General features: G+C 30.7%; 2 protein-coding genes across 6 annotated transcripts in view; both read right to left on the minus strand.

The window, feature by feature from the left end:
* Positions 1–9,896, minus strand: part of LOC108721652 (putative thiamine transporter SLC35F3) — a 12,898-nt gene extending 3,002 nt beyond the window's left edge. The window contains exons 1-10 of one of the 4 annotated variants that reach the window (XM_018446299.1): positions 9,410–9,483; positions 7,855–8,007; positions 6,564–6,808; positions 5,567–5,719; positions 5,103–5,453; positions 4,623–4,751; positions 4,340–4,529; positions 4,164–4,253; positions 3,335–3,464; positions 1,709–1,738 (exon numbers count right to left, since the gene is read on the minus strand). In XM_018446299.1, coding sequence (XP_018301801.1) covers positions 1,709–1,738; positions 3,335–3,464; positions 4,164–4,253; positions 4,340–4,529; positions 4,623–4,751; positions 5,103–5,453; positions 5,567–5,719; positions 6,564–6,808; positions 7,855–7,993 — 1,457 coding nt within the window. In that variant the 5' untranslated portion in view covers positions 7,994–8,007; positions 9,410–9,483. Of the gene's footprint in view, positions 1–1,708; positions 1,761–3,334; positions 3,465–4,163; positions 4,254–4,339; positions 4,530–4,622; positions 4,752–5,102; positions 5,454–5,566; positions 5,720–6,563; positions 6,809–7,854; positions 8,008–9,409 lie in introns of all 4 variants that reach the window. The other 3 variants (XM_018446301.1, XM_018446302.1, XM_018446300.1) reach the window with 3 other exon arrangements.
* A 4,491-nt stretch (positions 9,897–14,387) lies between these two features.
* On the minus strand, positions 14,388–22,702 carry LOC108721651 (serine/arginine repetitive matrix protein 1). 2 transcript variants are annotated; one of them, XM_018446298.1, is made up of 8 exons: positions 22,371–22,702; positions 20,113–20,358; positions 19,770–19,905; positions 17,707–19,663; positions 17,564–17,622; positions 17,387–17,455; positions 15,342–15,460; positions 14,388–14,603 (listed from the first exon to the last, which is right to left on the minus strand). In XM_018446298.1, the coding sequence occupies exons 1-8, from the start codon at positions 22,386–22,388 to the stop codon at positions 14,598–14,600; spliced, it is 2,610 nt and encodes an 869-aa protein (XP_018301800.1). In that variant the 5' UTR covers positions 22,389–22,702; the 3' UTR covers positions 14,388–14,597. The 2 variants fall into 2 exon arrangements, with proteins under 2 accessions (XP_018301800.1, XP_018301799.1); XM_018446297.1 differs by lacking the exon at positions 14,388–14,603 and having other exon boundaries at positions 15,244–15,460.
* Positions 22,703–23,324: the final 622 nt, after the last annotated feature.

Here is a 23,324-nt window from a genome sequence, read left to right on the forward strand (position 1 = left end):
TATATATATATCAAGTCCGAGACTCTCATAAGTCGATCTCTCGATTATCTTCATACGGGGGTAGACCTGCGGTGGCTCCTCTCGACAGTATGTCTCGCAGCGCGGTCTCGTTGGTCTTTTTTTTAACATAATCGGTAGGGACTGTCGCGTATTGCTTGAATATCTCGATACCCGAATTTCTCTCTTACTTAAAGACTATATGTTCTCTTCATATGCACGTTAACTCTTGGGGTAGGTTGCAGATTGGGGTGGAGGATACGGGCATCTGTGTCATAGAAATCTAGCGATTCTCCAGCCTTTCATCACAATCCATTAATTATATTATAATTGAATGATTGGATACTATAGTAATATATATGTATATACATAATATATATATATATCACATTTAAGTAGGAGCATGTTGAAGCATGCGATGCGAACAAACCTACGTGAGAATTATTTAGTGGTACACTTATAAACCGCAAAAGAAATTATTTAGTTTTAAAAGACATGAAATGTGAAAGCACCGAATTAATTTATACATCTAATACATACTTTAGTCTTTTTAAGACGCTGTTAGAAAGGAAATCAAAGTGCTTATTTCTTCGGAAATTAATTATGCACACGATATATCTAATTTTTATTTTTATCGGTTTCTATCATTATTCTTTGTTTTCAAAAAAATATTTATCTTTTTATCTCACCTTTTTTCCAAAAGGAAAATTGGTATTTTTAAGTAGAAAAATTATGGCTTGGATACAAATAATTTACAACGAATATCGCAAGATTTCTATGATCAGGTTACTATACATATATAATTAATCAGATGAGGTAATGGGACGAACAAACAAGAGCACGTGACTAAATTATATATTGAGGGTAAAATAGTATACCGTTCCAGGATGCTTTACGAATATGACTGTAAGACAAGCAATCTCTTAAGATTTCCGAGGGCAATAATAGAATTAATCCTGAATCTAATCTGTCTTACAATCCAATTTTGAATAGGGGTTTGAACGTGTATAAAAATGGCTAATACAGACACATAATGCATTAAAGCTAACTGAATGATCAAAAGAAAAATAATATCGGGGAAAAGAAGCGTGAAGAAGAGGCATGCCGATTTGTTTGTAAAAAAATAAGGCAACGAAAAGTAAGCCAAGCTTAAATATATGCATGCAGAATGAAGAAGAAATTGAAAAAATGTTATAAATCATGCGCCTATTGACATTTATACCGTTTGCTCTTTTACAGAAAATTCATCTCAAATGAATTAATGGTTCCGAAACGTTATTTATTCTTATAAACGTATTTATTACTTTTATTATAAATAAATAATAATTTATATTCATTACTAAACGTATTCATTACTTTTATTATAAATAAATAATAATTTGTCTTTGTTGTATAACAATAGAATAAAATTCTGATTATTGATTCAGACATGATTCTTTGTATTATATTAATAATATCTGCACGTTATAATCGTTTTCGGAAAATGCTAGAATATATATTTTTATCATATAAAATTGAAATAGTTTTAAAAAGTCATATTCAGTTTTAATATTTCAATTGTTACACTATTTTTTACATATATATAGAAACTTTCTTTTTTATTTTATTACAATCTTACACTACTTGAATAATGATTCAAAAGGTAATTATTGAGAGAAAGGATGAATTTTCAGTAAAACCAGAGCAAGACATATGAGATGTATTTTCTTACCTTGTACTGTGACTCATGAGGACTACGTTTCTGTAACAGCATATAATGGATCCTGATTGTTGGGAAGCGAGTGATGAAATGATATCGATTTCAAAGACAATACAACAAGCAACTTAAGCAAATTGAATCATTTATTCTCCTAATCCTTTTTTTTTATTTAAACAACAGTTATTTAACAGTTCAAATTCTTTAACTGCCGAAAATATGTTACTTTATTTTAATAAACAAATTTTGTAAATATCATCAAATATATTTTTGCATAATTCTTATTAACAATAAGAAAGTAGTATTTAAATAATATTTAAGTGTATTATTCTTGTATAATAAAAAGAGTTAAAATTAGTTTGTAAATGAATCCTATCAATTCAAATAAATTTGGTGAATTTGAATGTTCAAATATTAAAAAAAAAAAATATACGAAAATAATATTAAAAAATATTCTTTTTACTTAAGTTTATTTTTAAACTGTGTGCTCGGGCTGTTCACACAATCATATAAAAAATAGCAAATATAAAATTGCAAAATTTATTTTAAATATGCATCGGAGTGCTTTTAAAATTGCTTTTAAAATAACAAAGTTGAATAAGAGAAGTTAAAAATTTGGCTTATATTAATTAATGTATTTCATGATGTATCTAAATATTAATGTATCGTTAGTTTTGAAAAAAGTATATAAAGTGTTGTAGTTTTTTATCCCGATTATATTGTCATTATCTACATTATTGCTATCAAATATACTCATTTAATTATTCTTTAAACCTGTTGCATATTCCAGGCATCCTGTAAAACAATATCAATGCTAGCTTTTATTTTTTATGTATAGCGTGACGATGTGCTCGAGTTGCCTTTAAATGCGAAAGAAAACTACAATATTTTGACATAAGTCGACATAATTGAGTTCGTATTTATGCAGTAAAACAAAATATATCTCGTATGATTTGAAAATGTCATCGCATGTATTTAGCTGCGAAGCTGCGAAGTAAAGGCTGGTGAGACGCAAAACAAATTGCAACAATTGTTTAAACACAAAATTCATATTGAAACTTAAAGATTTCCAAAACGAAAAACAATTGCAAATAATATAATATAGTAAATTCATAAAAAAAAAAAATTCCTATATCTTTTCGTAATTGTCGCGCCTTTAATCAGGTACGTTTCGCGACGAAAGGGGTATTTATTGAAACCATGTACGTTTTGCGAAGACGGGCGTATAAAGTTTTCTAGGAAACGTTCTATGTTACTTTACCAAAGCGATTTATAAAATATATTTTTTTACGCTTTGAAAAAATCGCAAAACTAAGGCAATATAATAGATAAATGTATATATAATATATATATATTATATTTTATATATATATATATATAGGTAAGAGTCAAGCATATCCTACTTAAGTGAGACTACGCGCTGCCTCTATTCTGGTGCCAAATAAGGTAAAAAACAACAGTTCGATATTGTTGCAAAAGTAAAGTAGATGTATAGAGAGAGAGAGATACAAATTGTCTTGGACGGACGAAGAGTTTGCTAGAGAAACTAAAGACTAAAAGATAAATTAAATGAACTCCGAATTAAAAGTGCATACCATAGAAACGCGTTGTATAAATAGAATACAGAATGAGAAAACATACCGAAGAAGTCTTGTTATGTAATCTGGCCAATTATCCGGGAACATTACGAGGAAGAAACCCACCGCTATGAAGATCATGCCTGCTAATTTCATGCCCATGAAGTACGCTCCATAAAAAATAACGTCCAATGCTGCATAATTATATTAACGATTAGTAAGCAACAGATTTTATAAATAACAATGAAATAAAAAGGTAACTTTTTTTTAATATCTGTTTTATCATTGCAACTATTTATCTGTAACGCATTAAAAAGGATCTAAGGATCGAAACGTTTATATATTGCATATTTTAGGTAAATATGCCGATGGAGGGAGCCCGCCCCGATGATCTTGACCTTGATATATGTTATCAAGGTTATAACCTCCAACAGGTTTTAATTATTTTTAATATTATATATGGCAAAAATAATACGTTATTTTTTAAACTTGTTTTGTTAATAATTTTTTAACGAATAACGAGCGATGGCTAAAACCTGCACTGTTGGAGGTCTTTTAGGATCATGACCTTGATAACATATGTCATGGTCATTATCATCGGAGCGGGTCCCCTTCATCGACATACTTATTTATCACAATTTATTTTCTTTCGATTTATTCTTGGAGCTATAATTCTTTATTTGTAATTTCATTAATATTATATTCAAAGTTTATATTTTCAAATAAAAGACATTTTTTATTCTACATCCTTTCTATAAATGTAGATCTTTACTTTTAATGTGTGATTACTAATAGATTATTAAAAAGAGCCATTTGTTAATTTACGATTATTTTAAAATAATAGTAGAGAGAGAGAGAGAGAGAGAGAGTGTGTATATGTGTGTTTTACTTACCAGCAGATACAGGTACAGCTGTTATTAATCCAAGAGTAATGAATAAATCGTAGGTGAGTGCGATGCTGAAATTGCCGAGCATATTCGCAACTGTGAACAATTAAATCATTCAAAGTACATTTCGCTATGGATATATGTTATATCGAATAGTAATCTAGTTCAGCGTAAGTTCAGACCTAAATGGAGGATGCTGGCAGAGAGTAAAGCTGCCCAAGGTAATCTTGCCCAGTGTATGGTTTCCACTCCAGAAAAATACAGAGTCAGGCAAATTGGCCATAATAAGGTGGCGTTACATAAACCGATAAGAGAAAAAAATAAAGACATTTGGCCGAACGTAGTGTCTCCTATTACTTTCTTAAAGAGGACCTGAATGAGCAAAATATTCTCTTAAAAATTTAATATCTCGTATACGACTATATCGTTTTAACTGCAATATAATTCAGAAGATATTACGCTTACTTTATAAACAGCAGAGCCAGCTGCCGCTGCTGTAGCTAAAACGACACCTCCTAGCGTTGGACTTCCAGTTATTCCGTCCATGTAAGCTAAAAGCGCAATGCCAGTGTTACAGAGGATCACCGCGACTATCTGTAAATAATTAGAAAAACTTTATGTTGAGTTTAATATTATATAATAAATAAAATTATATAATATAATAAAATTAAAACTTTCTATATAAAAAAAGTATACATATTCATGCAGAATACATTTCAACTATATGTATATTTGTATATGTAAAGATATATACGTAAGAGTACCAATATATTATACATAAAAATGCACATCTATTAAAATGAAAATCCACAAATCGATTTTTTTTTTTAAGATTTCACAGTGTCCCTCCCCCTTAACATAGGTAAAATGAAATTTTAACAACAAAATTGGAACTGCATATTTTTAGAATAAAAATTAAACGATTTTTTTCTTACATCTACTCACCCTCACACCTACGAATTGTTCATGAAGAATGACCCACGAAAGTAGGTAGACGCATGACACATTGGTTGCAAATAATGCCATCACGTCCGTGGCTAGCAGTATTCTTAGCGAGAGTATATACAAATAATTTGTGATGACCCATAAGCTGCAGAAAAGACTGCATCTAATTAAGAAGCGGCCGCCAGTGAAACCCTTATCACGGAAACCGCGAAGACTCTCAGCTATTATCTCCGAAGGGGTGGCGCACTTGGTTCTCGCAGCCCAACAAATGAAGTACACCGGAAAATATAAGATTTCCCAATTGGTACAAAACCACGTCGTAAAGAAGGGCGCATCGTACGGAAGAATGATCTGAAGATAATAGTTGCTTTAACATTATCTTATTAGAGAGAGAAAGAGGGGAAAGAAGAGAGAGAGAGATAGAGAGAAATGAAAAAGATAAAAGGAGATTAAAATAAACTTACATGTTGATGATGAAGTCCGCTCACAGAGGAATTTGCGGATTCGGACGTCTCCGAGATCTTATCTGATTTATGAAAGTATAAATACTTAATGCAATGAGTCGCGCCGACCCAACTCGCGGTTACACATATCGTCACGCACACCCCGAAATAGATCTGCAATTATAAGAGTAATCTCAGTTCCTTCTTGGTATATATATAGCTGAAGTAATAAAATTTTCTTCTTCTTATAAAAATAATCGAAGTTTGAACGAAATGCACACATACCTATGTCAATAATAAATGGAAAAATCGATCGATAAAATAACACAAATAAAGAGAAAGAACAAGAGAAAAAATAAAGAGAAAGAATTCTTTAAATTTGATTGAAGCGGATCTTAATGCTTATAATAGTATTCATATCTAAATTCTCAAATATATTTTTCAGTTTTATAAACTGCGCACCGATTCGACATGTTGGACTTAAAACGTAATCATAAATGGAAATAATATCACAAATGACATTGATTAATTTTAATAATGATACTAATAATTATATTTTAAAATACTGCAAAGAATTCATTAAAAAAAATATCACTCAAGCTAGTTTAAACCTGGACCTCAGCTTTCCAGGATGGACGTCCTAAGATGTAACTTGTAGTATTTAGTAATATAATTTATAAAATATTATTTCCAATTTACTTTATGATGACGTTTCAAGTTCGACAAACTCTAAATCGGCGCGCAGTTTATAGAACTAAAAAATGTATTTGATTTAGAATATTATTATGAATATTGTTAATATATACCCGAGAAAAAATATTTTATGTATAATTATATAAAATTAAATAAAAATATATATAATTTTATATAATTATATTGTATATATATAATTGTATATTATATAAATGGACTTTGAGTATTAATGATTTTCTTTTAATCATTAGCGTTTTATCTAATCTCTATTTTGTTTCATCTATATTATCCGCGATTTTAACTTCACATTAAAGATGCAATCGACCTTCTTCGCGCTTTCCGCGCAACAGGAGGCGACGCAGGCCGAAATCGAGCTCGGTTGTTGTGGTTGCTGAATTATCGGAGCAGAGGTCACATGAGTTGATGATTGAGTTTGGCCTGTCGGTTGCACACTGCCGGTCCCGCTATCGCCACCGCTGCCAACACTTCCCGTAGCCTCTAGGGTGCGACAACTTGGCGCAGAATCGCCGCATCCGTCGACGACGTTGCAACCCTGCTGTTGCTCGCATCCTGAAATATTGACATTCTTACCGAATCTTCGTCTCAAGGTGTCTCATAGTACCTTTATTTGAATTTATTCGTGCGTAAAGAGAATTTTAGACAGCGTGTATTTTAACTAACTATATCCATAGATAACTATCCATAGATTATTGTGGATTATAAATTTTAAACAATGAGAAAAAGCTAGGATTAAATTTATTTTTATCTGGCTTTTCTGTCTGAATAAAAAGCTACGTAAATTGTGTGCGCTCGTGTAATTTTAATGTGCAGAAAGTAATTTTTAAAAACATTTTTTATGTGCGCGCGGATTTTCTTTAATTTAATATAAGCATGTCCTAGTTTTGAAATTTTGCAATTTTATTTGAATACTAGGCGAAATATGCTCAGCGAAATGTTATGTGCATATCATGCGAGCACTTTAATAATAATGCTAAAATACTGATACTAAAACTTATTACTAAAGAGCTACATCAGGCTTTTTTAAAATTCTAAATTTCTCTTCTCTTGGATATAAATACTATAGATACTACGCTATTGAATCCATCGTTGCTAGATTTTGCATTCTCCAACCAATATCGAAATGCAATTGTCGATGATAACTATGCAGGATATCATCTTAAACCCATTGTATCTTCTTCCAGCCACAGATTCGACGTCAAATAAACCCGTAATTTGCTTCGGAAAATTTGATAAAATTTGAAATTATTCATCTATTTCTAACATCGACAGAGTGCAATACATACATATAATTTTGCAATTAAATGAGAACTGTTCTGTGACGGCATCCAATTAAAAAATCGACAAAATTTTGTTTTATTGTTAAAGTCTTAACATAAAATTTTATTAAGATAAAGATGAGATTAAAAACTACTGAAACTTTTCATTAATTCTTTAATCTTCAATGTTTCAAAATCTCGAATAATTATTCATGATAGTAGTTATCAATAAACTTTCCTTAGCTTTCCTTAGTTTCACCCCTCGGTATCTGCGACCGAAAGGATACTTAGGGATAGAGGTCGGTCCAAGGCAATCTATACATCAACGCGCAGATTTACCTGAAGCGTGGAGCGCAATCTGGATGGGAGTGATGAACGGACCGTGGGTCTGCTGATCTTCGACGAAGGTTATATTCGACGTACGCGATCGTCGGGGGTGAAATATCGTTGGTACTTCACCAACTCCTCCGCTACCCATGGCTTAAGCGCGTTCTTTGAAACATGTCATTAGAAAGAGAGATTTGCGTTTAACGTTAGCCGCGCTACACTGGGCTATACAAACTTGGAACCGATTCATGCGAAGCACCTGGTGCACATCGCGACTTCCCTACGAATGCATGTACTTGTTGATCTCCCGATATGCTTGAAGGTGTGTATCAGCGGTAAACGCTCTTCACAAGAGTCGCTTCGCACATGCAACAACGCCCATAAATATCCAGGACTTGTTTCCGTTCGCTGTTTATTACAATAATCTAACAATTGCAAGTTTAGTGGCAATAAAGATCTCTGCTCGTTGAACAATACGTTAACGCTGTAATATTATTCAAAGTCGAAACAAGGGTTTATACGAAGCCGAGGGATATAATTTAGATAAGAAAAAATATCCAACGTTATAAGCACCACCCCTCGTTTTGTGTATCGATTTGGCACGAACAAACACGGAGACCACTTCCGCGAGCTTCGATATCTGATCTCGATAAAGGAAAGTTGAGACAAAATCAACTTCGATATGTTGGAGCTACATGTATACGACAGTTATACACTTGTATATACAATAAGTATTTGTACAGTTAAGTCGGTTTTGTGCCCTGAAATGAAGCGAATGAATTGCGTTTTAGCTAGCGGCATTAGGTGTTAAAAATTAATGGCAAGTTCTCGACAGGATAAGCACGAATTTTACATTACACTGTACCGTCATTATGAGCATTATTAGCACAATTATTAAGAGAGCGATTATTAGCAAAATTACAAAAGGCAGATTTCGGATAAAGGCATGCATTCGGCGAATAAATCCATCTAATCCGGGAATTGTCGCATATATCATCAAATACTTTTGATAGAAAGAAACTCAAAATCCAGCCCTTCCATTCAATTTGAAAATTTCAACAATTTTCTCCGCGCGCGCGCGTTAAATTAATTGTTAAAAATCATCCCTTTCGGAGAATAGTTCAACATCATCATCTTTGAAATATGAATCTCGACGAGATGTACATATAGACTACGTACTAATTTTAGCAAGAATTTCAAAACTGAAGACTTTTATTACGAGGTACAAAAGCGTTGTACGAGATAAAACAAAAGTACAAACATGAGCGAATTGAATATATTAGTAACTTCATTGGTCAAACAAGTAAATATGCTTTTGTAATTTTCATTTCATTTCAAGAACCGTAATAAGTATCCTGGATCATTTTAAACACTACTGCTTCGCCGACGTTGTAAATAAAGCAATCACCTCGTTATTAACATAATAATTAATAATAACGATTAATAATAACGATAAGACAACTCCGTATTGTCGCAAAAAGCCGCGTGCCCATTCCCAGATTTCATCGGACTGAAAAGTAAAAGAGACGTCGAAGTCGAGCTCGAAGTAGAATAACGTCGCACATACCTTCCTTACGTTTCTCTTCTGAAGTCGCGTCGTTCTCGAGCCGCGTATCCATGGTTCATGGTCCACCCGGTGATTCAACCGCTTAATTTGTCGATTTATCACGGATGACTGATGTCACAACGGCATGTCGCGCTATACGGATCGCAGACTCGTGTCGATCGAATAGAAACGAGATACTCCCTGATTTCGCTCGCTCGACGCGACGTTATTTAATAACTCGCCCGCGACGTAATTAATTAATTAACTCAAAGTGGCGCGATTCATCGCTACTAGAAGCGCACAGCTTATTACGAGGCGTTTATTGCGCGAGCCACGCGCGCAATCTCATTTTCGAGGATTCGCATGTCATGCACGCGAGAACGTGCTGTGTTCGGCGCGCGGTGTTCTTCGCACACCCCGAAGAGAGAGGGTGAGAAACTGTAATCTCTGCGCGCACTGCACGGACTATGGTCAAAGAGAACTTGGTCTCGAGCATTCTGCCATGCCATTGATTGCCAGGCCAGTCTCATAAGAGCCTCTGTTAGTTTACTGAGCAGTTCGCGCCTGCGCCTGCACCATCCGCAACCACTTCGCCTGTCTGCGTCGTTCTAGTCTACTCCACGATAGTGGCACACCGGGTGTTCTAGAACTACTGATCAAATAGATCCTCCTATCTCGGACATAAAAAATATGCAGGGCACAACATTTTTTTAATAATTCAATCGTTAATTCGCGTATTAATTATTCTGGATAATTTTTTGTACAATTTTTGAACCTTCGAATAGATCGTTCTATCTCTTACCTTTTATGCTCGTTTCCATTAACCCTTACCGTACAAGGTCGAGTCACTAGTGGCCGAGCGATTCCTGTTTGTGCAAGTTTCTTTGAGTGAAAATGAAGTTTCAATATTTATTCTAGAAAGTTGAAAGTATGTTGGTGAATTTTTAAAGATTTTTTGAAGCATTCTGAATAGATGAAAAAAAAAACCGACGCATTCTAATGATCTATGTTTGAACGGATGAGGCACCAAATTGTACCTTGTATTGTAAGGATTGATGTAGATTAACTTTAATTTTGATTCACACAATTTACTCTTCATTTTTTTCCTAATTTTTAGAATTAGAAAAAGTAAGTCGAATCGAGATTAAAGTTAATCTACATTTATAGATGGAAATGTGGGCATTAGTATGTAACTATTTATATATTGAAAGTATAAGCAGGTTTAATGTTTTGTGAAATGAAATTGCATATAAATTTTCTAACTATTCTTCTTCCGTCATTTTTTATTAAAATTAAAGCAATATAAAAAACAGTAATTTTCTAATTTTACTTGCAAAAGATCTAAATAAAAACTATTTCTATATGTTCGCTATTATTAAAATAGTTATTATTAAATAGTACACATAATATTATCATCAAATAATACATCGTAATTTTATTTTTTTTATTTTTGCATGATCATATTATTCAAATTATATTTACAATAATTTAAAGTTGATGCAACGTATGCACAATATAATTACATAATCGGTTGTAATTGACATGAAACTACTTTCACTGTTTGTTCGCATTGTATTTCAAGTATTACCTACACTTTTAATTCTTTAGTTTCTACATTTCTATTTTGCGTGTCTAAACCGAAAGAACTTTTTCTTATACATATTCATAAAGCGCAGTGCCGCTCACTCAATGTCAAATAATATCGCACGATTTATAACAAGATAAAAGGCAATGTGAGAGCTGAATTGCCAGGAACTTGAGGTATTTTCGGTATAAAAAGAAATAGTCAACAAATAGCTGGAAAAATATTTTATTCTGTATTTTCTGAAATAAAAGATTTTCAATTAAGTCTAAGTGACGTAGGAAACACACCTTACTGATATTATTTCGTTCTTGATATCAACGTCACTAAGTAGGAAGTATACGATAATCGTTTTGTTCTTTTAGTAGAAAAGATTAATATAAGTACAAATATACTTAGATATATAAATAGGTACATTCATACGCACAATGCGTTCGCGCGGTAAATTACAGATGGTTAAACATTCTAATAATAAATATAAAATACAAAATTTTATCACAATATGTAAAAATATAATGCATAAAATTTCTTTTGATCTCTAAAATATAGAAATTGTTCACGAAATAAAATTGTAAATGTTGTTTTTAATAAAAAGAATGACACAAAGTTAACGTAAAAATCTCGATTTTAATTTTTTATAACATTGATCTAGAATTATCATTAATAATGAAATATAAAAGATAAACATAAATTAAAATAAATTATAGGTATGGTACTAATAAATTATAATAATATCCAATTATATAATATCCAATTATATAATGTTATGAAGATTATCAATAAATTATTCCCATCTGTATTTACCTATGACAAAATTAATTTAATAAATTAAATAAATATTAACAATTAGAATCGTGATTTAATCGCAGTTGCATCATAGAATAACACAGAAGTTGAAATGAAATATAATTACCATATATATATATATATATACATACACACACATACATATATGTATATAAAACAATGAATATTCTTCTTAAATTTCATATTAAATTTAAAAATTTAAGCGGCAAACAACGGTTGCAAAATAAGTTATCTTAAAATATGCCGTTAAAATAAATATATCTCTATATATCGTATAAATTATTTTTGTTAAGATCATTTGTAACATATATAAAATATTTTTGATATGTGCTATAATTAAATCTTTAAGAAAAACTTTTGTATACATAGAGAATTACTCCATGTATAAATGTATTAAATACCATTATTTAATCCGTCTTTTAAATATTATTACGCATAATTAGCTGTGTTATTCTAAGATAATTGAAACGCGCACAAAAGGGAAACTGTAAAAATCCCTTCAAATATCACATAACATTTATGGACTGATTAAGGCTTATAATTCCATTTCAGTCTTTTGTTATAGACCTAGCTATAAAGAAATTAACAACTCTTAGAGTTGATGTCACAGATTTACACATATACGATGTGTAAATATAATGGGATGCTAAAATGTTCGTTTTAGCCGGCACGTTTATAGCATTAACGTGTTTACTATTTAAAAAAAAATTTACATATTTTTAATTAAATTTAAATAAAGGCACGCATATGTGGTTACTATTATTATCACTTTTATATATATGTGTACATATACACAGGGTGTTTGGAAAATAATGAAAAATTTTTCGCATAGAAGCAGAATGGACTACACTGAGAAGAAAAGTCCTCTACCATTTTACAATTTTCACAATAGTTAATTTAGTAATTAATATCTCGTTAACCATTGCGAAAATTGTAAAATGGTAAAGGATTTTTCTTCTCAGTTTAGTCCATTCTATCCCTATGCGAAAGATTTTTCATTACTTTTCAAACACCCTGTATACAAAGTAAGTCATTTTAAGTGATACATTGAAATATCTCAAAAAAAAATATAAAAGATATGGAAAAATGTTTTAAACAAAAGTTGCTCAGTTACTAGGGAGAAAGAAAGTGATAATTTTGGTTGACCTAGAGAAGTGTCTTTAAAGTCAAGTCAAGGTTACTTAAAATTTTTTAAGTGAAAACGATTTTTTATTTCATATACTTTTTCCAAACACTATAATAAAATATTTTTTCATTAAGTATTTTACAAATCATGGAGCAAATATTTTACAAATTGTAGCTTATCAGCTATATCAACATGAAATAAAAAATTAGGATTTTCATTACAAAAATTTTAGGTAATCTTGACTTTAAAGACATCTTCTCTAGGACGACCAGTTTTTCATTTACTTTTCCCCTCGAAACTTTTGTTTAAAACATTTTCCGTACCTTTTATATTTTGCGAGATATTTCAGTGTATTCATTTAAAATGACCCACCCTGTACATATGTACATTATATATACATATAAAATCTAATATTAAAACTTCTTATCTTACTTATAGAAACATTTTTAGAGAAAAAAATTTTTATGTCATATTATTTTTTATTGACGTAAAAGCAGCATTTACACCTTCATAGATACTATGAGGTATTTAGCTTGGTATATGAACATCATTTCCGAAATAGACTGAGTTTATGCACAATAACCTAAAAAGGTTCACGTATATAGGGCTATACATATATTTTAGTGATGTATACTATGTTCTAATTATTAATATGGAAATATAATTGAAAGCAATACTATATATTATTCTGCGGCTATTAATTAAATATAATTATGTAAAATACATTAAATATAATATACTTTATATAATTAAATATATTATATTAAGTATAATTGTATCTTCTTCTGTGAATAAAACTGTATCTTCTTGAGAAGATACAATAAAAATATATAATAATAATAATAATAATATTTACAGTAATTTGCCGCCAAACGTATAAAATTAGTGTATACAATTTTAAACAATTTTGAAGAATAATACACTACATTTATATAAATGTAGTATACTTCAGTATAAAATAGACATAAAAAATGATTATTTTATCTGTTAATTTACTACCACAATAAATTTCGTAACTGCCATAGAACGAATACATGTACACAATAAAGTGTATTATCGATTTATAAAATTCCATAGATCAGATCTTAACATTTACAGATTGCTTTCATTAAAAATACGTCACGTAGCAAATAAATTTTAACAAGTTGCATTCTTTGTTTGTTAATACGATATTTTGTACAAGATATTTGGTGCCACACACAATCGAATTTACAACTATACTACATATTCTTTTTAATCAGTATTAAGCATTATATACAATTAAAATATACCTATACATTACTATTTTCATGTAAAATATGCTTAGGTTTTTTAAAAGGTAGCTTTGGGATTATTAATGATTCTTGTTTATTAAGTGTACGACCAAAGTAAATTATGTACACATTCTTCAACACAACAAATGATTTAATATAATCACACGTAATCAACTTTTCCTAAGCAATGTATAATGATAAATAATCGAGTACATCTAAATTGTAAGATATCGAAATTTGGATTCTCAAGTATTATTACTTTAATTAAATGTACAATAACTAAATGTTATTGTACTTTATACTTTAAAAGAAAAAGGAGATGCTTCATAAATGTTTCAAACGAGATAACGTAGCCGTTAATCTGCGCATCTTCCTATGAGCTGACAACATAATGAGCGATAACCTGAACCGCATATGCAATCGGATGAACGCGTATTTATTTTATTCCTAAACAAAAAACAGATCATCTTTATTTTCTACTGAACTCTACTGAGTTTAGAATTACGCGATAAAACGTAAACCATTTTTGGAAAAAATTCTACATTGTTACTTTTTTTTAATCTTATCAAAATCTATATCTACTTCATGAAAACATGCTCTTCATTCCTTTAACAAAATTCAATAATGCAAATTATCTCGCGACATTTATATATTATTCTCTGGTTATATTAATGAAAGGCACACAATATTGTTCTGTAGATAATTTCACGTAACTCGATTGATAAATTATTTTTTGTGATAATATACCACGTAATATTTTTAATAAAACGATAATGTCCGTTATAAATAAAAAATATTTTCTTTTAAAATATGATACTTTTTCATTAGTAGCACATTAAAAAATTCTATTTGTTAATTCAATTCATTAATTCAATTATAAGAGTTAATTATTATTATTCAGTTTACATTAGATTGCATCGTTTCACATAAAATTATAATAAATTATAAAACATAATGATTTGAAGATTTCATTATTTGATATCTTTAAATCTACCATCATTCTATTATTATCAATGAAAATATAAACAATATTTCAAGACGTATCTGTTCATATACTTAGCTTGATAGTATCACAAAATATAAGTATCACACTACTTATAAATCTAGAGTAGAGATACAAAGCCATAATTTACACTACAAAATATATTCAGGATCTTTTAGAGACAAATGATTTTTGTGCTTTACCTTACGACCCTGTCTTTTGGTTGCTTTACGAGTAACCTTTGATTCCCTGGACTCTTGCACTTGCTTATTGAGTCCCAATCTGAGACGTACAGGTACCTTCGAATCAAGAGTACTTTCATCTGTAAATGAAAAATAAGAATATAATAGTTTGTAAAATTTTATTTTATATTAATTTTTCTTCATATACAGAGTGTCCCATTTGAAACTTCAGACACAATTATACCTCCCAAACTATTCGCTATGCCAAAAAATGTTTCAAGTGGAATTTACTTTGTTTGGAGAAGGACATCTTTTGTTGGTCACAGATCCTCTCTAGGTGGACGTGTCGCCAAGATTTCAAGGTGATCTTTATTTTTTTTAATGTAATTATATAGTTTTTTTTACATAATATGATTCCTCTAATTATTTTTATGAAAGTATTAAGATAGAAATGCCAAAAAATCAGTTTACGAGATATTTTAAACTTTATTGTGGCACACATATTGACATAAAATATTAAATATCTCGTAAAGTATTAATTTTTTAATAACCGTACCTTGATACTTTTATGAACAAAATAATGAGATAAATCAATTGATGTAAAGAAAACGCAATTGCTTATTTTACAAATTATCTATTTTGCCTACATATTTTCTTAAACAAAATATAACATAAAATATCTCATAAACTACTGATTTTTTGGTATTTCTACCTTAATACTTTTATATACAGAATAATTATAAGAATTATATTATGTAAAAAAACTATATTATATGTAAAAAACTATAATTCTATTAAGAAAAAATAAAGGTCACCTTAAAATCTTGGGAGGCACATTCATCTCGAGAGGATCTGTGAGCATCAAAAAAAGGTCCACTTTTAAATATTATAAAGTATAGTGGGTGATCATAATATTATTAGAGCCGTAGTTTGAAAAATGGGGTTTTCGAGTTTGTATAGAAATAAAATCAGTATATTAAGTTTTGTGCACATAATAATGTTTAATAGATAAATATGCACTAAAAGGGTAATCTTGTATAATTATGAATCATAAAGTAAAAATGACAATAAAATTAATATATGGTAATGCCACCTTTTGTTGTTACAATTACCGTGTCAATTAATTTGGGCATACTTTCTATACATTTTAAACAGTTTATTTCCTATAACACACATTAATCAAATGCACGATTAATTGACGTTCATTGATGATACGTTCTTTAGAAATTTTTCTTTTCGTCAATTTTCAAAGGTTTTCAATAGGGTTGATTAAATGACGTATAAGTGAGAGATAGTGTTATCTACAATGGTACCAAGGGTATATTTTAGATTTATAAATATCAGTATTTCATAAAAAAATAATAACATAGTATCGCGCGCTATATTTTAATCTAAAAATTAATTGCAACTTTAACGTAAAATGTTAATTTATACAGATGGTTCTAATAATTTGATTACCCACTGTAAGTTCCACTTGAAACATTTTTTAAAATAACGAATTGTTTAGGAAATAATTGCGTCCGAAGCTTTAAAAAACATTCCATATATGTATATGAGACGGTTTACGATCAAACAAATGTTTATTAATTCACTATTTACAATCAAAACGATTGCTTATCGGTTCTCGTCTAATTAATCCACAAACAAATAATAATCCACACACAAACATTGTTCTGAACCATTTTAATAATAATAAACATTACGTTTCCATTTTGCATTAATAAACAGTTTAAGCTATCTAACAACAACAGGTTCGCAGATATATATCGAATTTTTTTCATGTTTAGCATGTGAAGAGCTTACTCACGAAGTTTATACTTTTAGTTACTTGTATGTGTATGTATGTGTGTGTATTCTATATTATACATATATGGACATTACTTTTCTTTACACGCACGCACACACATGCGCGTGCAGAAAACTAATAGAATAATAAAGAAAAGTAATAGAACTAATACATAATCAATTCAATAAGAAAATATTTCAAATAATTAATAGTATTGTAAGTCAAAATTTATAAATACTATTAATATTTAATACATTTTAAAAAGATGTATTGTAATTACCTTCAGAATCATGTAATTCAGCTAACGATCTATGTAGTACAGTAACTCGCCTAACTTCCTTTTGATTAGCTACAGAAAAAGAAACATTCATTATTAAAAGCAATTTGAATATGAAAAAGAAAGAAAGATTGACTAAAATTAATGTTAAATATATATCTATATTTAATTAATACTTACATTTTTCATCAGTATTAATGACATGCCTCTGATTGGCTTTTGCATTATTTTTCACAGCTCTACAAAGAAACGTAAAACAAAATAAGTGACATTTATAAAAGAAGATAAGAATATATAATATTGTATACAGTATTATTCCTTACTCATTAACAACGCCTTTAAAAGCTGACTGCACCAATCTAGCGGACTGAATCGGCACTGTTCTATTCAATCTTTCTGCACGTCTTCTGCTAAGTTCTGCTCGTAAATCTCCTTCCTCATCTATGGCTATATCTTCAAATATAGCGTCCACATCTTCAGTGACTATATCTTTACGTTTCTTACACTTCTTGTCCTTTCCAATACGTTCGGAAAGTGGTAATTCATTCTTCAATTTTCCCACTTGATATAACTCCTTATCGCGTTTCTTCTTTTTCTTAGATTTTTCTTTTTCTGTTTTTTGTGGTTCCGCCTCTATATTTATAGTACTTGTAAAAGCGCTTGGCGATGTATTTTCCATTGCTTCTTCACATTCTTCAAACTCATAATCTACTTCCAAACATAAATCCATTTCCTGAACATCATATTCCTCCACATTTTTATTTGTTTTTCTTGCATTACTCAATTGAATTTCTGCTCCTTCTGAAGGTTCTACTTTCGTATTCGTGGTGTGTTTTTTGGATAATTTAATCCTTTTATTAGCATTTACAGGATCGATAGGCCGCATAGACTCAAATTTCTTTTTCCTTGCTTCTAGTACAGGATCACTAATTATATCAACAGATTCCTTTGCTATTTCCGTCACCATTGTTGGTCTTTCATATGTTTCATCTTTCTGCTTTGCTTTCGTTCTGGACATTTCTGTACTTTTAAAAATTGGAGACGATTCTCTCACATATCCGTCTCGATTATCTGGAGTGATGGAACGTGGACCGTGCTTTCTAGGTAATTCTTTAGGTGACCATTTCGGGGATCGCTTGCGTCGTGGTGAAAGACGGGGTGAATGTCTTGGAGATGACCACGGTGACCTGCGTGGCGAAAGTCGCGGTGATCTCAAACGAGATGGTGTTCTATGCGGTGATGCTTTTGGCGATCGCAAGCGAGACGATCCTCTTCGAGGAGAAGATAAACCAGGAGACCTGGATCGTAATCGACGTGGTGACACTCTTCTCGGCGATAATCTAGGCGATTTGGATCTAGGAGATCTAATCGGTGAATACCTTGGCGAACTTGATCTTGACAATCTTGGCGTTCTAGAGCGTGATATTTTAGGGGAACGTGGCCTTGGAGACTTTGATCGTCTCGGTGATCTTGATCTGTGTGGCCGAGGCGATCTGGAGCGCGACGAAAGTTTAGGTGATCTGCCTCTTGGCGATAATTTTCTAAGCGGTGATTTTTTTGTAATTGTTCTGTTTGGAGATCTGCGTGGTGAGAGTCTGGGTGATCTAGATCTAGGAGAATACCGTGATAATGGAGGCGATCTATACCTCGTCAATGTTTCTCTCGGAGATTTTTTCACTTGTCTGATTGGAGATCTTCTAGGAGATCTTCTTGGCGATTTCTTTCGTGATCGCGACCTTGGAGATAACGACCTGCGCTTTTGAATAACTCGACTCGTTACGTGTGGAGAGACTGATCTTCTATCATTTTTCATAATTGTGGTCAAAGATGGAGTAATAATGTTATTTCTTTCCTTCTTACCATAGTTATCGTCTAATTTTGTCTTCTGATCTAAATTTTTACTTCCTTCATCACTTTTCACTGTGTTTTTAGTTTCGCAAACTTTATGCAATTTTTTCTCTCCTTTTTCAGATACCTTATTTTCATCATTCATTTCCCTTTCCATCTCATCCATTAAGCGTTCTAAACTGTCTTCTTCTTCAAGATCAGCCATTAAGAGGACATCATCATCATCATTGCCATCTTCTTCTTGCTCATCACCATTCTTCTGTAGATTCTCTGTAGTTTCCTCCTGATTTTCCACCTCTACTGAAAATTCAACAGATTCTTCTTTTGATATAATTTCTGTCTTTATAGAGGTCGCAAGACTTTTCTGCTCCTTTACATCTTCTTCTTCAGAAGCACTCCCACTATCTTTAAAACGATGGAATTTTGATACTTCTAAAATTATACATACAATTACATAATTATTTTATTCTTACAAAAAAAAACACATTATTATTGATATATTTAGTATTATTCATTTTGCATAAAAATATAAGCTTACCTTGAGGACACGATTCTAGACAAGACTCAGTCTTTTCTAGGGGACAAGCTAATTGGACTTGTTGAAGTGGAGAAGGTTCATCTACAGGAACTATTGCTATCAAGTTCGGATTACGATGGCTCTGATAATACACATTCTGCAAATATAAAATACAAATGTACAAACTGAAGATATTGAATCAGAAACTTACAAATTATCATATAAATTTTAAACACATTTTGAAAGCTTCTTAAAAAAATTATTCAAATATATTTTAATACATTGTAAAATATGATAGTGTTTAATATTTACATATAAAATTACTGTTATGATTAATTAAATAATATATAAATTGAAAGCTTACGCCATTTTGCCTTTGTTGCACCCTGTTATGATAGTAATTTTTTTTCATAGATCGTTGATTTTTATATGGAAAACGAGATGATTGTGTTATTTGTGGTAATACTTTTTGCACCTGCGATAGCGCTAACCGTTTATGCATGGCATTTTTTGTTCGTAACGACTTAAGCGCTGCTAATCTCAGTGCTTCCACATCTTCGTCATCATCATCCTCGACTTTGACTTTTGATTGTTGAGGAATTACAATCATCTGGTAAAGTAAAATAATAGATGAAACTTGACATGAGACATAAGATCTATTCTTTGTCGCGTTGGACTCAACTAAAATTTTCTATAGATGCTTTTTAATTTGGTGACACAAATCGACATAATTGTCGTTTTATTTTTGTTACTCAGTGAATATCAAGAAAGATAGAATGATGCTTGTGCCGACTTATGTCATCAAATGAAAAGTATTCTATCTCGCTTTCGTCAAAATCTAGATATATAGGGTGTACTTAAATATACTAACAGATGTTAAAGGGAGATTCCTCACACAAATTCAAGACAAAAACTCCATATGTCCGAAACGGTTTAATTTCAAAGATATAGGATGTCAAAGTTGAAAAAAAATTTCGTTTTTTACAAAATTTCTAAAACTATTTGAGTTATTACGATGAAACTTTGTATGTATTTGAAGGACATAAAATCTCATTTATTAGCACTATCTCACACATATCTATTGGGATTATTTTTTTATTCAATCAAGGGCAGCTAATAAGCCGATCTTCTCTAAAAAAAAAAACTGAGCTGTTTTGTATGGTCATATGAAGTTTTCGCCTTGAATTTATGTGAGGAATCACCTCTTAAAATCTTTTAGCATACTTAGGGTTGAGTAAGTCAATGCTTTTTTTTTTAAATTGAATTAAGTTAAAGTTAATGGCTTATAAAATTAATTTAGTTAAATTAAAAGTTGAATAAATAAAAAACTACAGTTGAAGTTACATTAAGATTGAATTAATTCAAGTTAAATAATTTATTTTGAAAAATATTTTTATTAAATATAAATATATTCTAATTTTTCTTAAAATCAAATTACTTTAAATAATAAAGCAGTTACGATATAGATTATCAAATGAATTTAATATTTTATTCGTAAATTACATGAAATTACAAGAATTATTTCTTACATAATAAAAAACTGATTTTTAGTACTTTTACAAACGTATTTTCATATTTGGATATTTATATAAAAAAAAATTAGATGTAATTTTTAAAAATGTACGTAATAATGTATTCCTCTTTGTGTTGGCCATGTCATAGCACTGATAGTGTTTCTTAAATGCAGATCCAATCCATTATCTCTGGATACTACAAAAGCTGTACCCATCACACAATCATTGAGCTTTTTCTAATTAATTAATCTAATTCTCTAATGTTTAATATCTTATAGAAAATAACATTAATATTTAAAAAAATAGAAAAACTTCAATTCAAAATGAAAAAAGTTAATAGATTAAAGTTTAAAAGTAACTAAATTAAAAATTAATTTATTTAAAATTAACTAAATTAAGTTAAAAGTTTTTAACTTTTGAACTTTTCATTTAACTTTTAATTTATTAACTAATTACTACTCAACCCCCTAATACTTAGTATACATCCTATATATTTATTTCATCTTAAGTACAAGTGTATATTATACTAATTCAGCTACAAAGAATAAACCTATAAACAATAGATCACAACAAGAAAGAGACAATACAAAATAACATTAGGTTTTTGTAGCGTTGACAACTCTATGAGAAGCACGCGCGGACAGACAGGTTGTCGCAAATATGCGAATAATTCTTGTAATTCTTGCTGATAAATAAATCTCTATCGTGTTGTACGACAGTATGATGAATTCGATCACTCGCACTACACCGGATCAGTGTAGCATATTGAAAGCCGCTTTACATAAAATATCTCAATGCAGTGATACAATATAATCAACTTTGACAATGAAATGATACATATATATTTTATTAAATAGCGTGACAATATCATTAGTAGATAGTTTAAAATATAATCGTTTAAAATATTTATATACTTTTACATTTAACTTTGTTAATTTCTGTAAAGCAGCTTTTAATATGCATCGACCGAATTCGCTATTAGGTTTTGTCAATGCCTTGTCGAAGTGCTTAATTAAATTTTCTCCGAAGATCCATTGACAAACGAGAAAAATATCGTTTTTTCAGACGCGTCGTTCGTTATACATTCGAACTGCTTTTGTTGGCTTACCTTTTGGCGGTGGTCCATTTTAATGATAAAAGTACTGGGAAGAACGTTGCAGGCGGTTCACGGTTAACACCACACTAGACCACACGGACCGCGATCGAGCGTTGCGTGAACAGCTCTCACATCAAATATTCACGAAAATGTCGCCCGTTGCATACACCGATGGTTCGCGTCACACACATATTGCAAAGCGACACATCTTTTAACCAACTCTCGACAGTCTCGACTATTACGGATTTGTCGAACAAATCTGTCTGAACAAATTTACACGACCCAATCAATCCGATCTATTTCATTACTCCATCCATATCCATACATATATAAATAAAAATGGCGTGGTAGACAGTGGTCTAATTTTCACCAGTTTCCATCGAACTGCAGTGATGCCAAATTCGATGCAGGATGTGACGCGGTAACCATGAAGTAAGACTAAGGAGACATAACTGTGTAGATTGAAAGTGGTCCCGAAAAATGTTCCGTGTAAAGTCACTAGATTAACAAAGTACCGCGAACTGCCGCCATTTTGGCTCCATGACGCGGTTATTTCAAACTTATGTATGAATATATATTATGTATTAAGACGAGTTTTATGTATTAGGTGCCGTCCGGTAATAGGGGAACTCCTCTTATAAAGTAAAATGGTAAATTAGATATATCAATTTTCTTTGCAATTTTTATTTGTTTTAAAAAACATAAAAGAAAGGAACTCTTATATAATATAAAATATAAACTATGAAAAAAATATGAGTTAATAATTAAAATCATAAACGGAAGCCTTTTTCGCTGCGGTTTTTGCAATTCTCAATACAGCAACCGGGCATTTTCGACGTTTTCTAACCAGTTCATCTACACAATGTCACAAACGCATATAGGTTATAACATCCACGCTATTTTGACTCCAAAGATACGTCACTTCCGTTTTTCTCATCGCGGTACTTTGTTAATCTAGTGATTTTA

Source organism: Mycetomoellerius zeteki, unplaced genomic scaffold (assembly GCF_001594055.1).
Source record: "Mycetomoellerius zeteki isolate Tzet28-1 unplaced genomic scaffold, Tzet1.0 scaffold179, whole genome shotgun sequence".
NCBI classification, from domain to species: Eukaryota; Metazoa; Arthropoda; class Insecta; order Hymenoptera; family Formicidae; genus Mycetomoellerius; species Mycetomoellerius zeteki.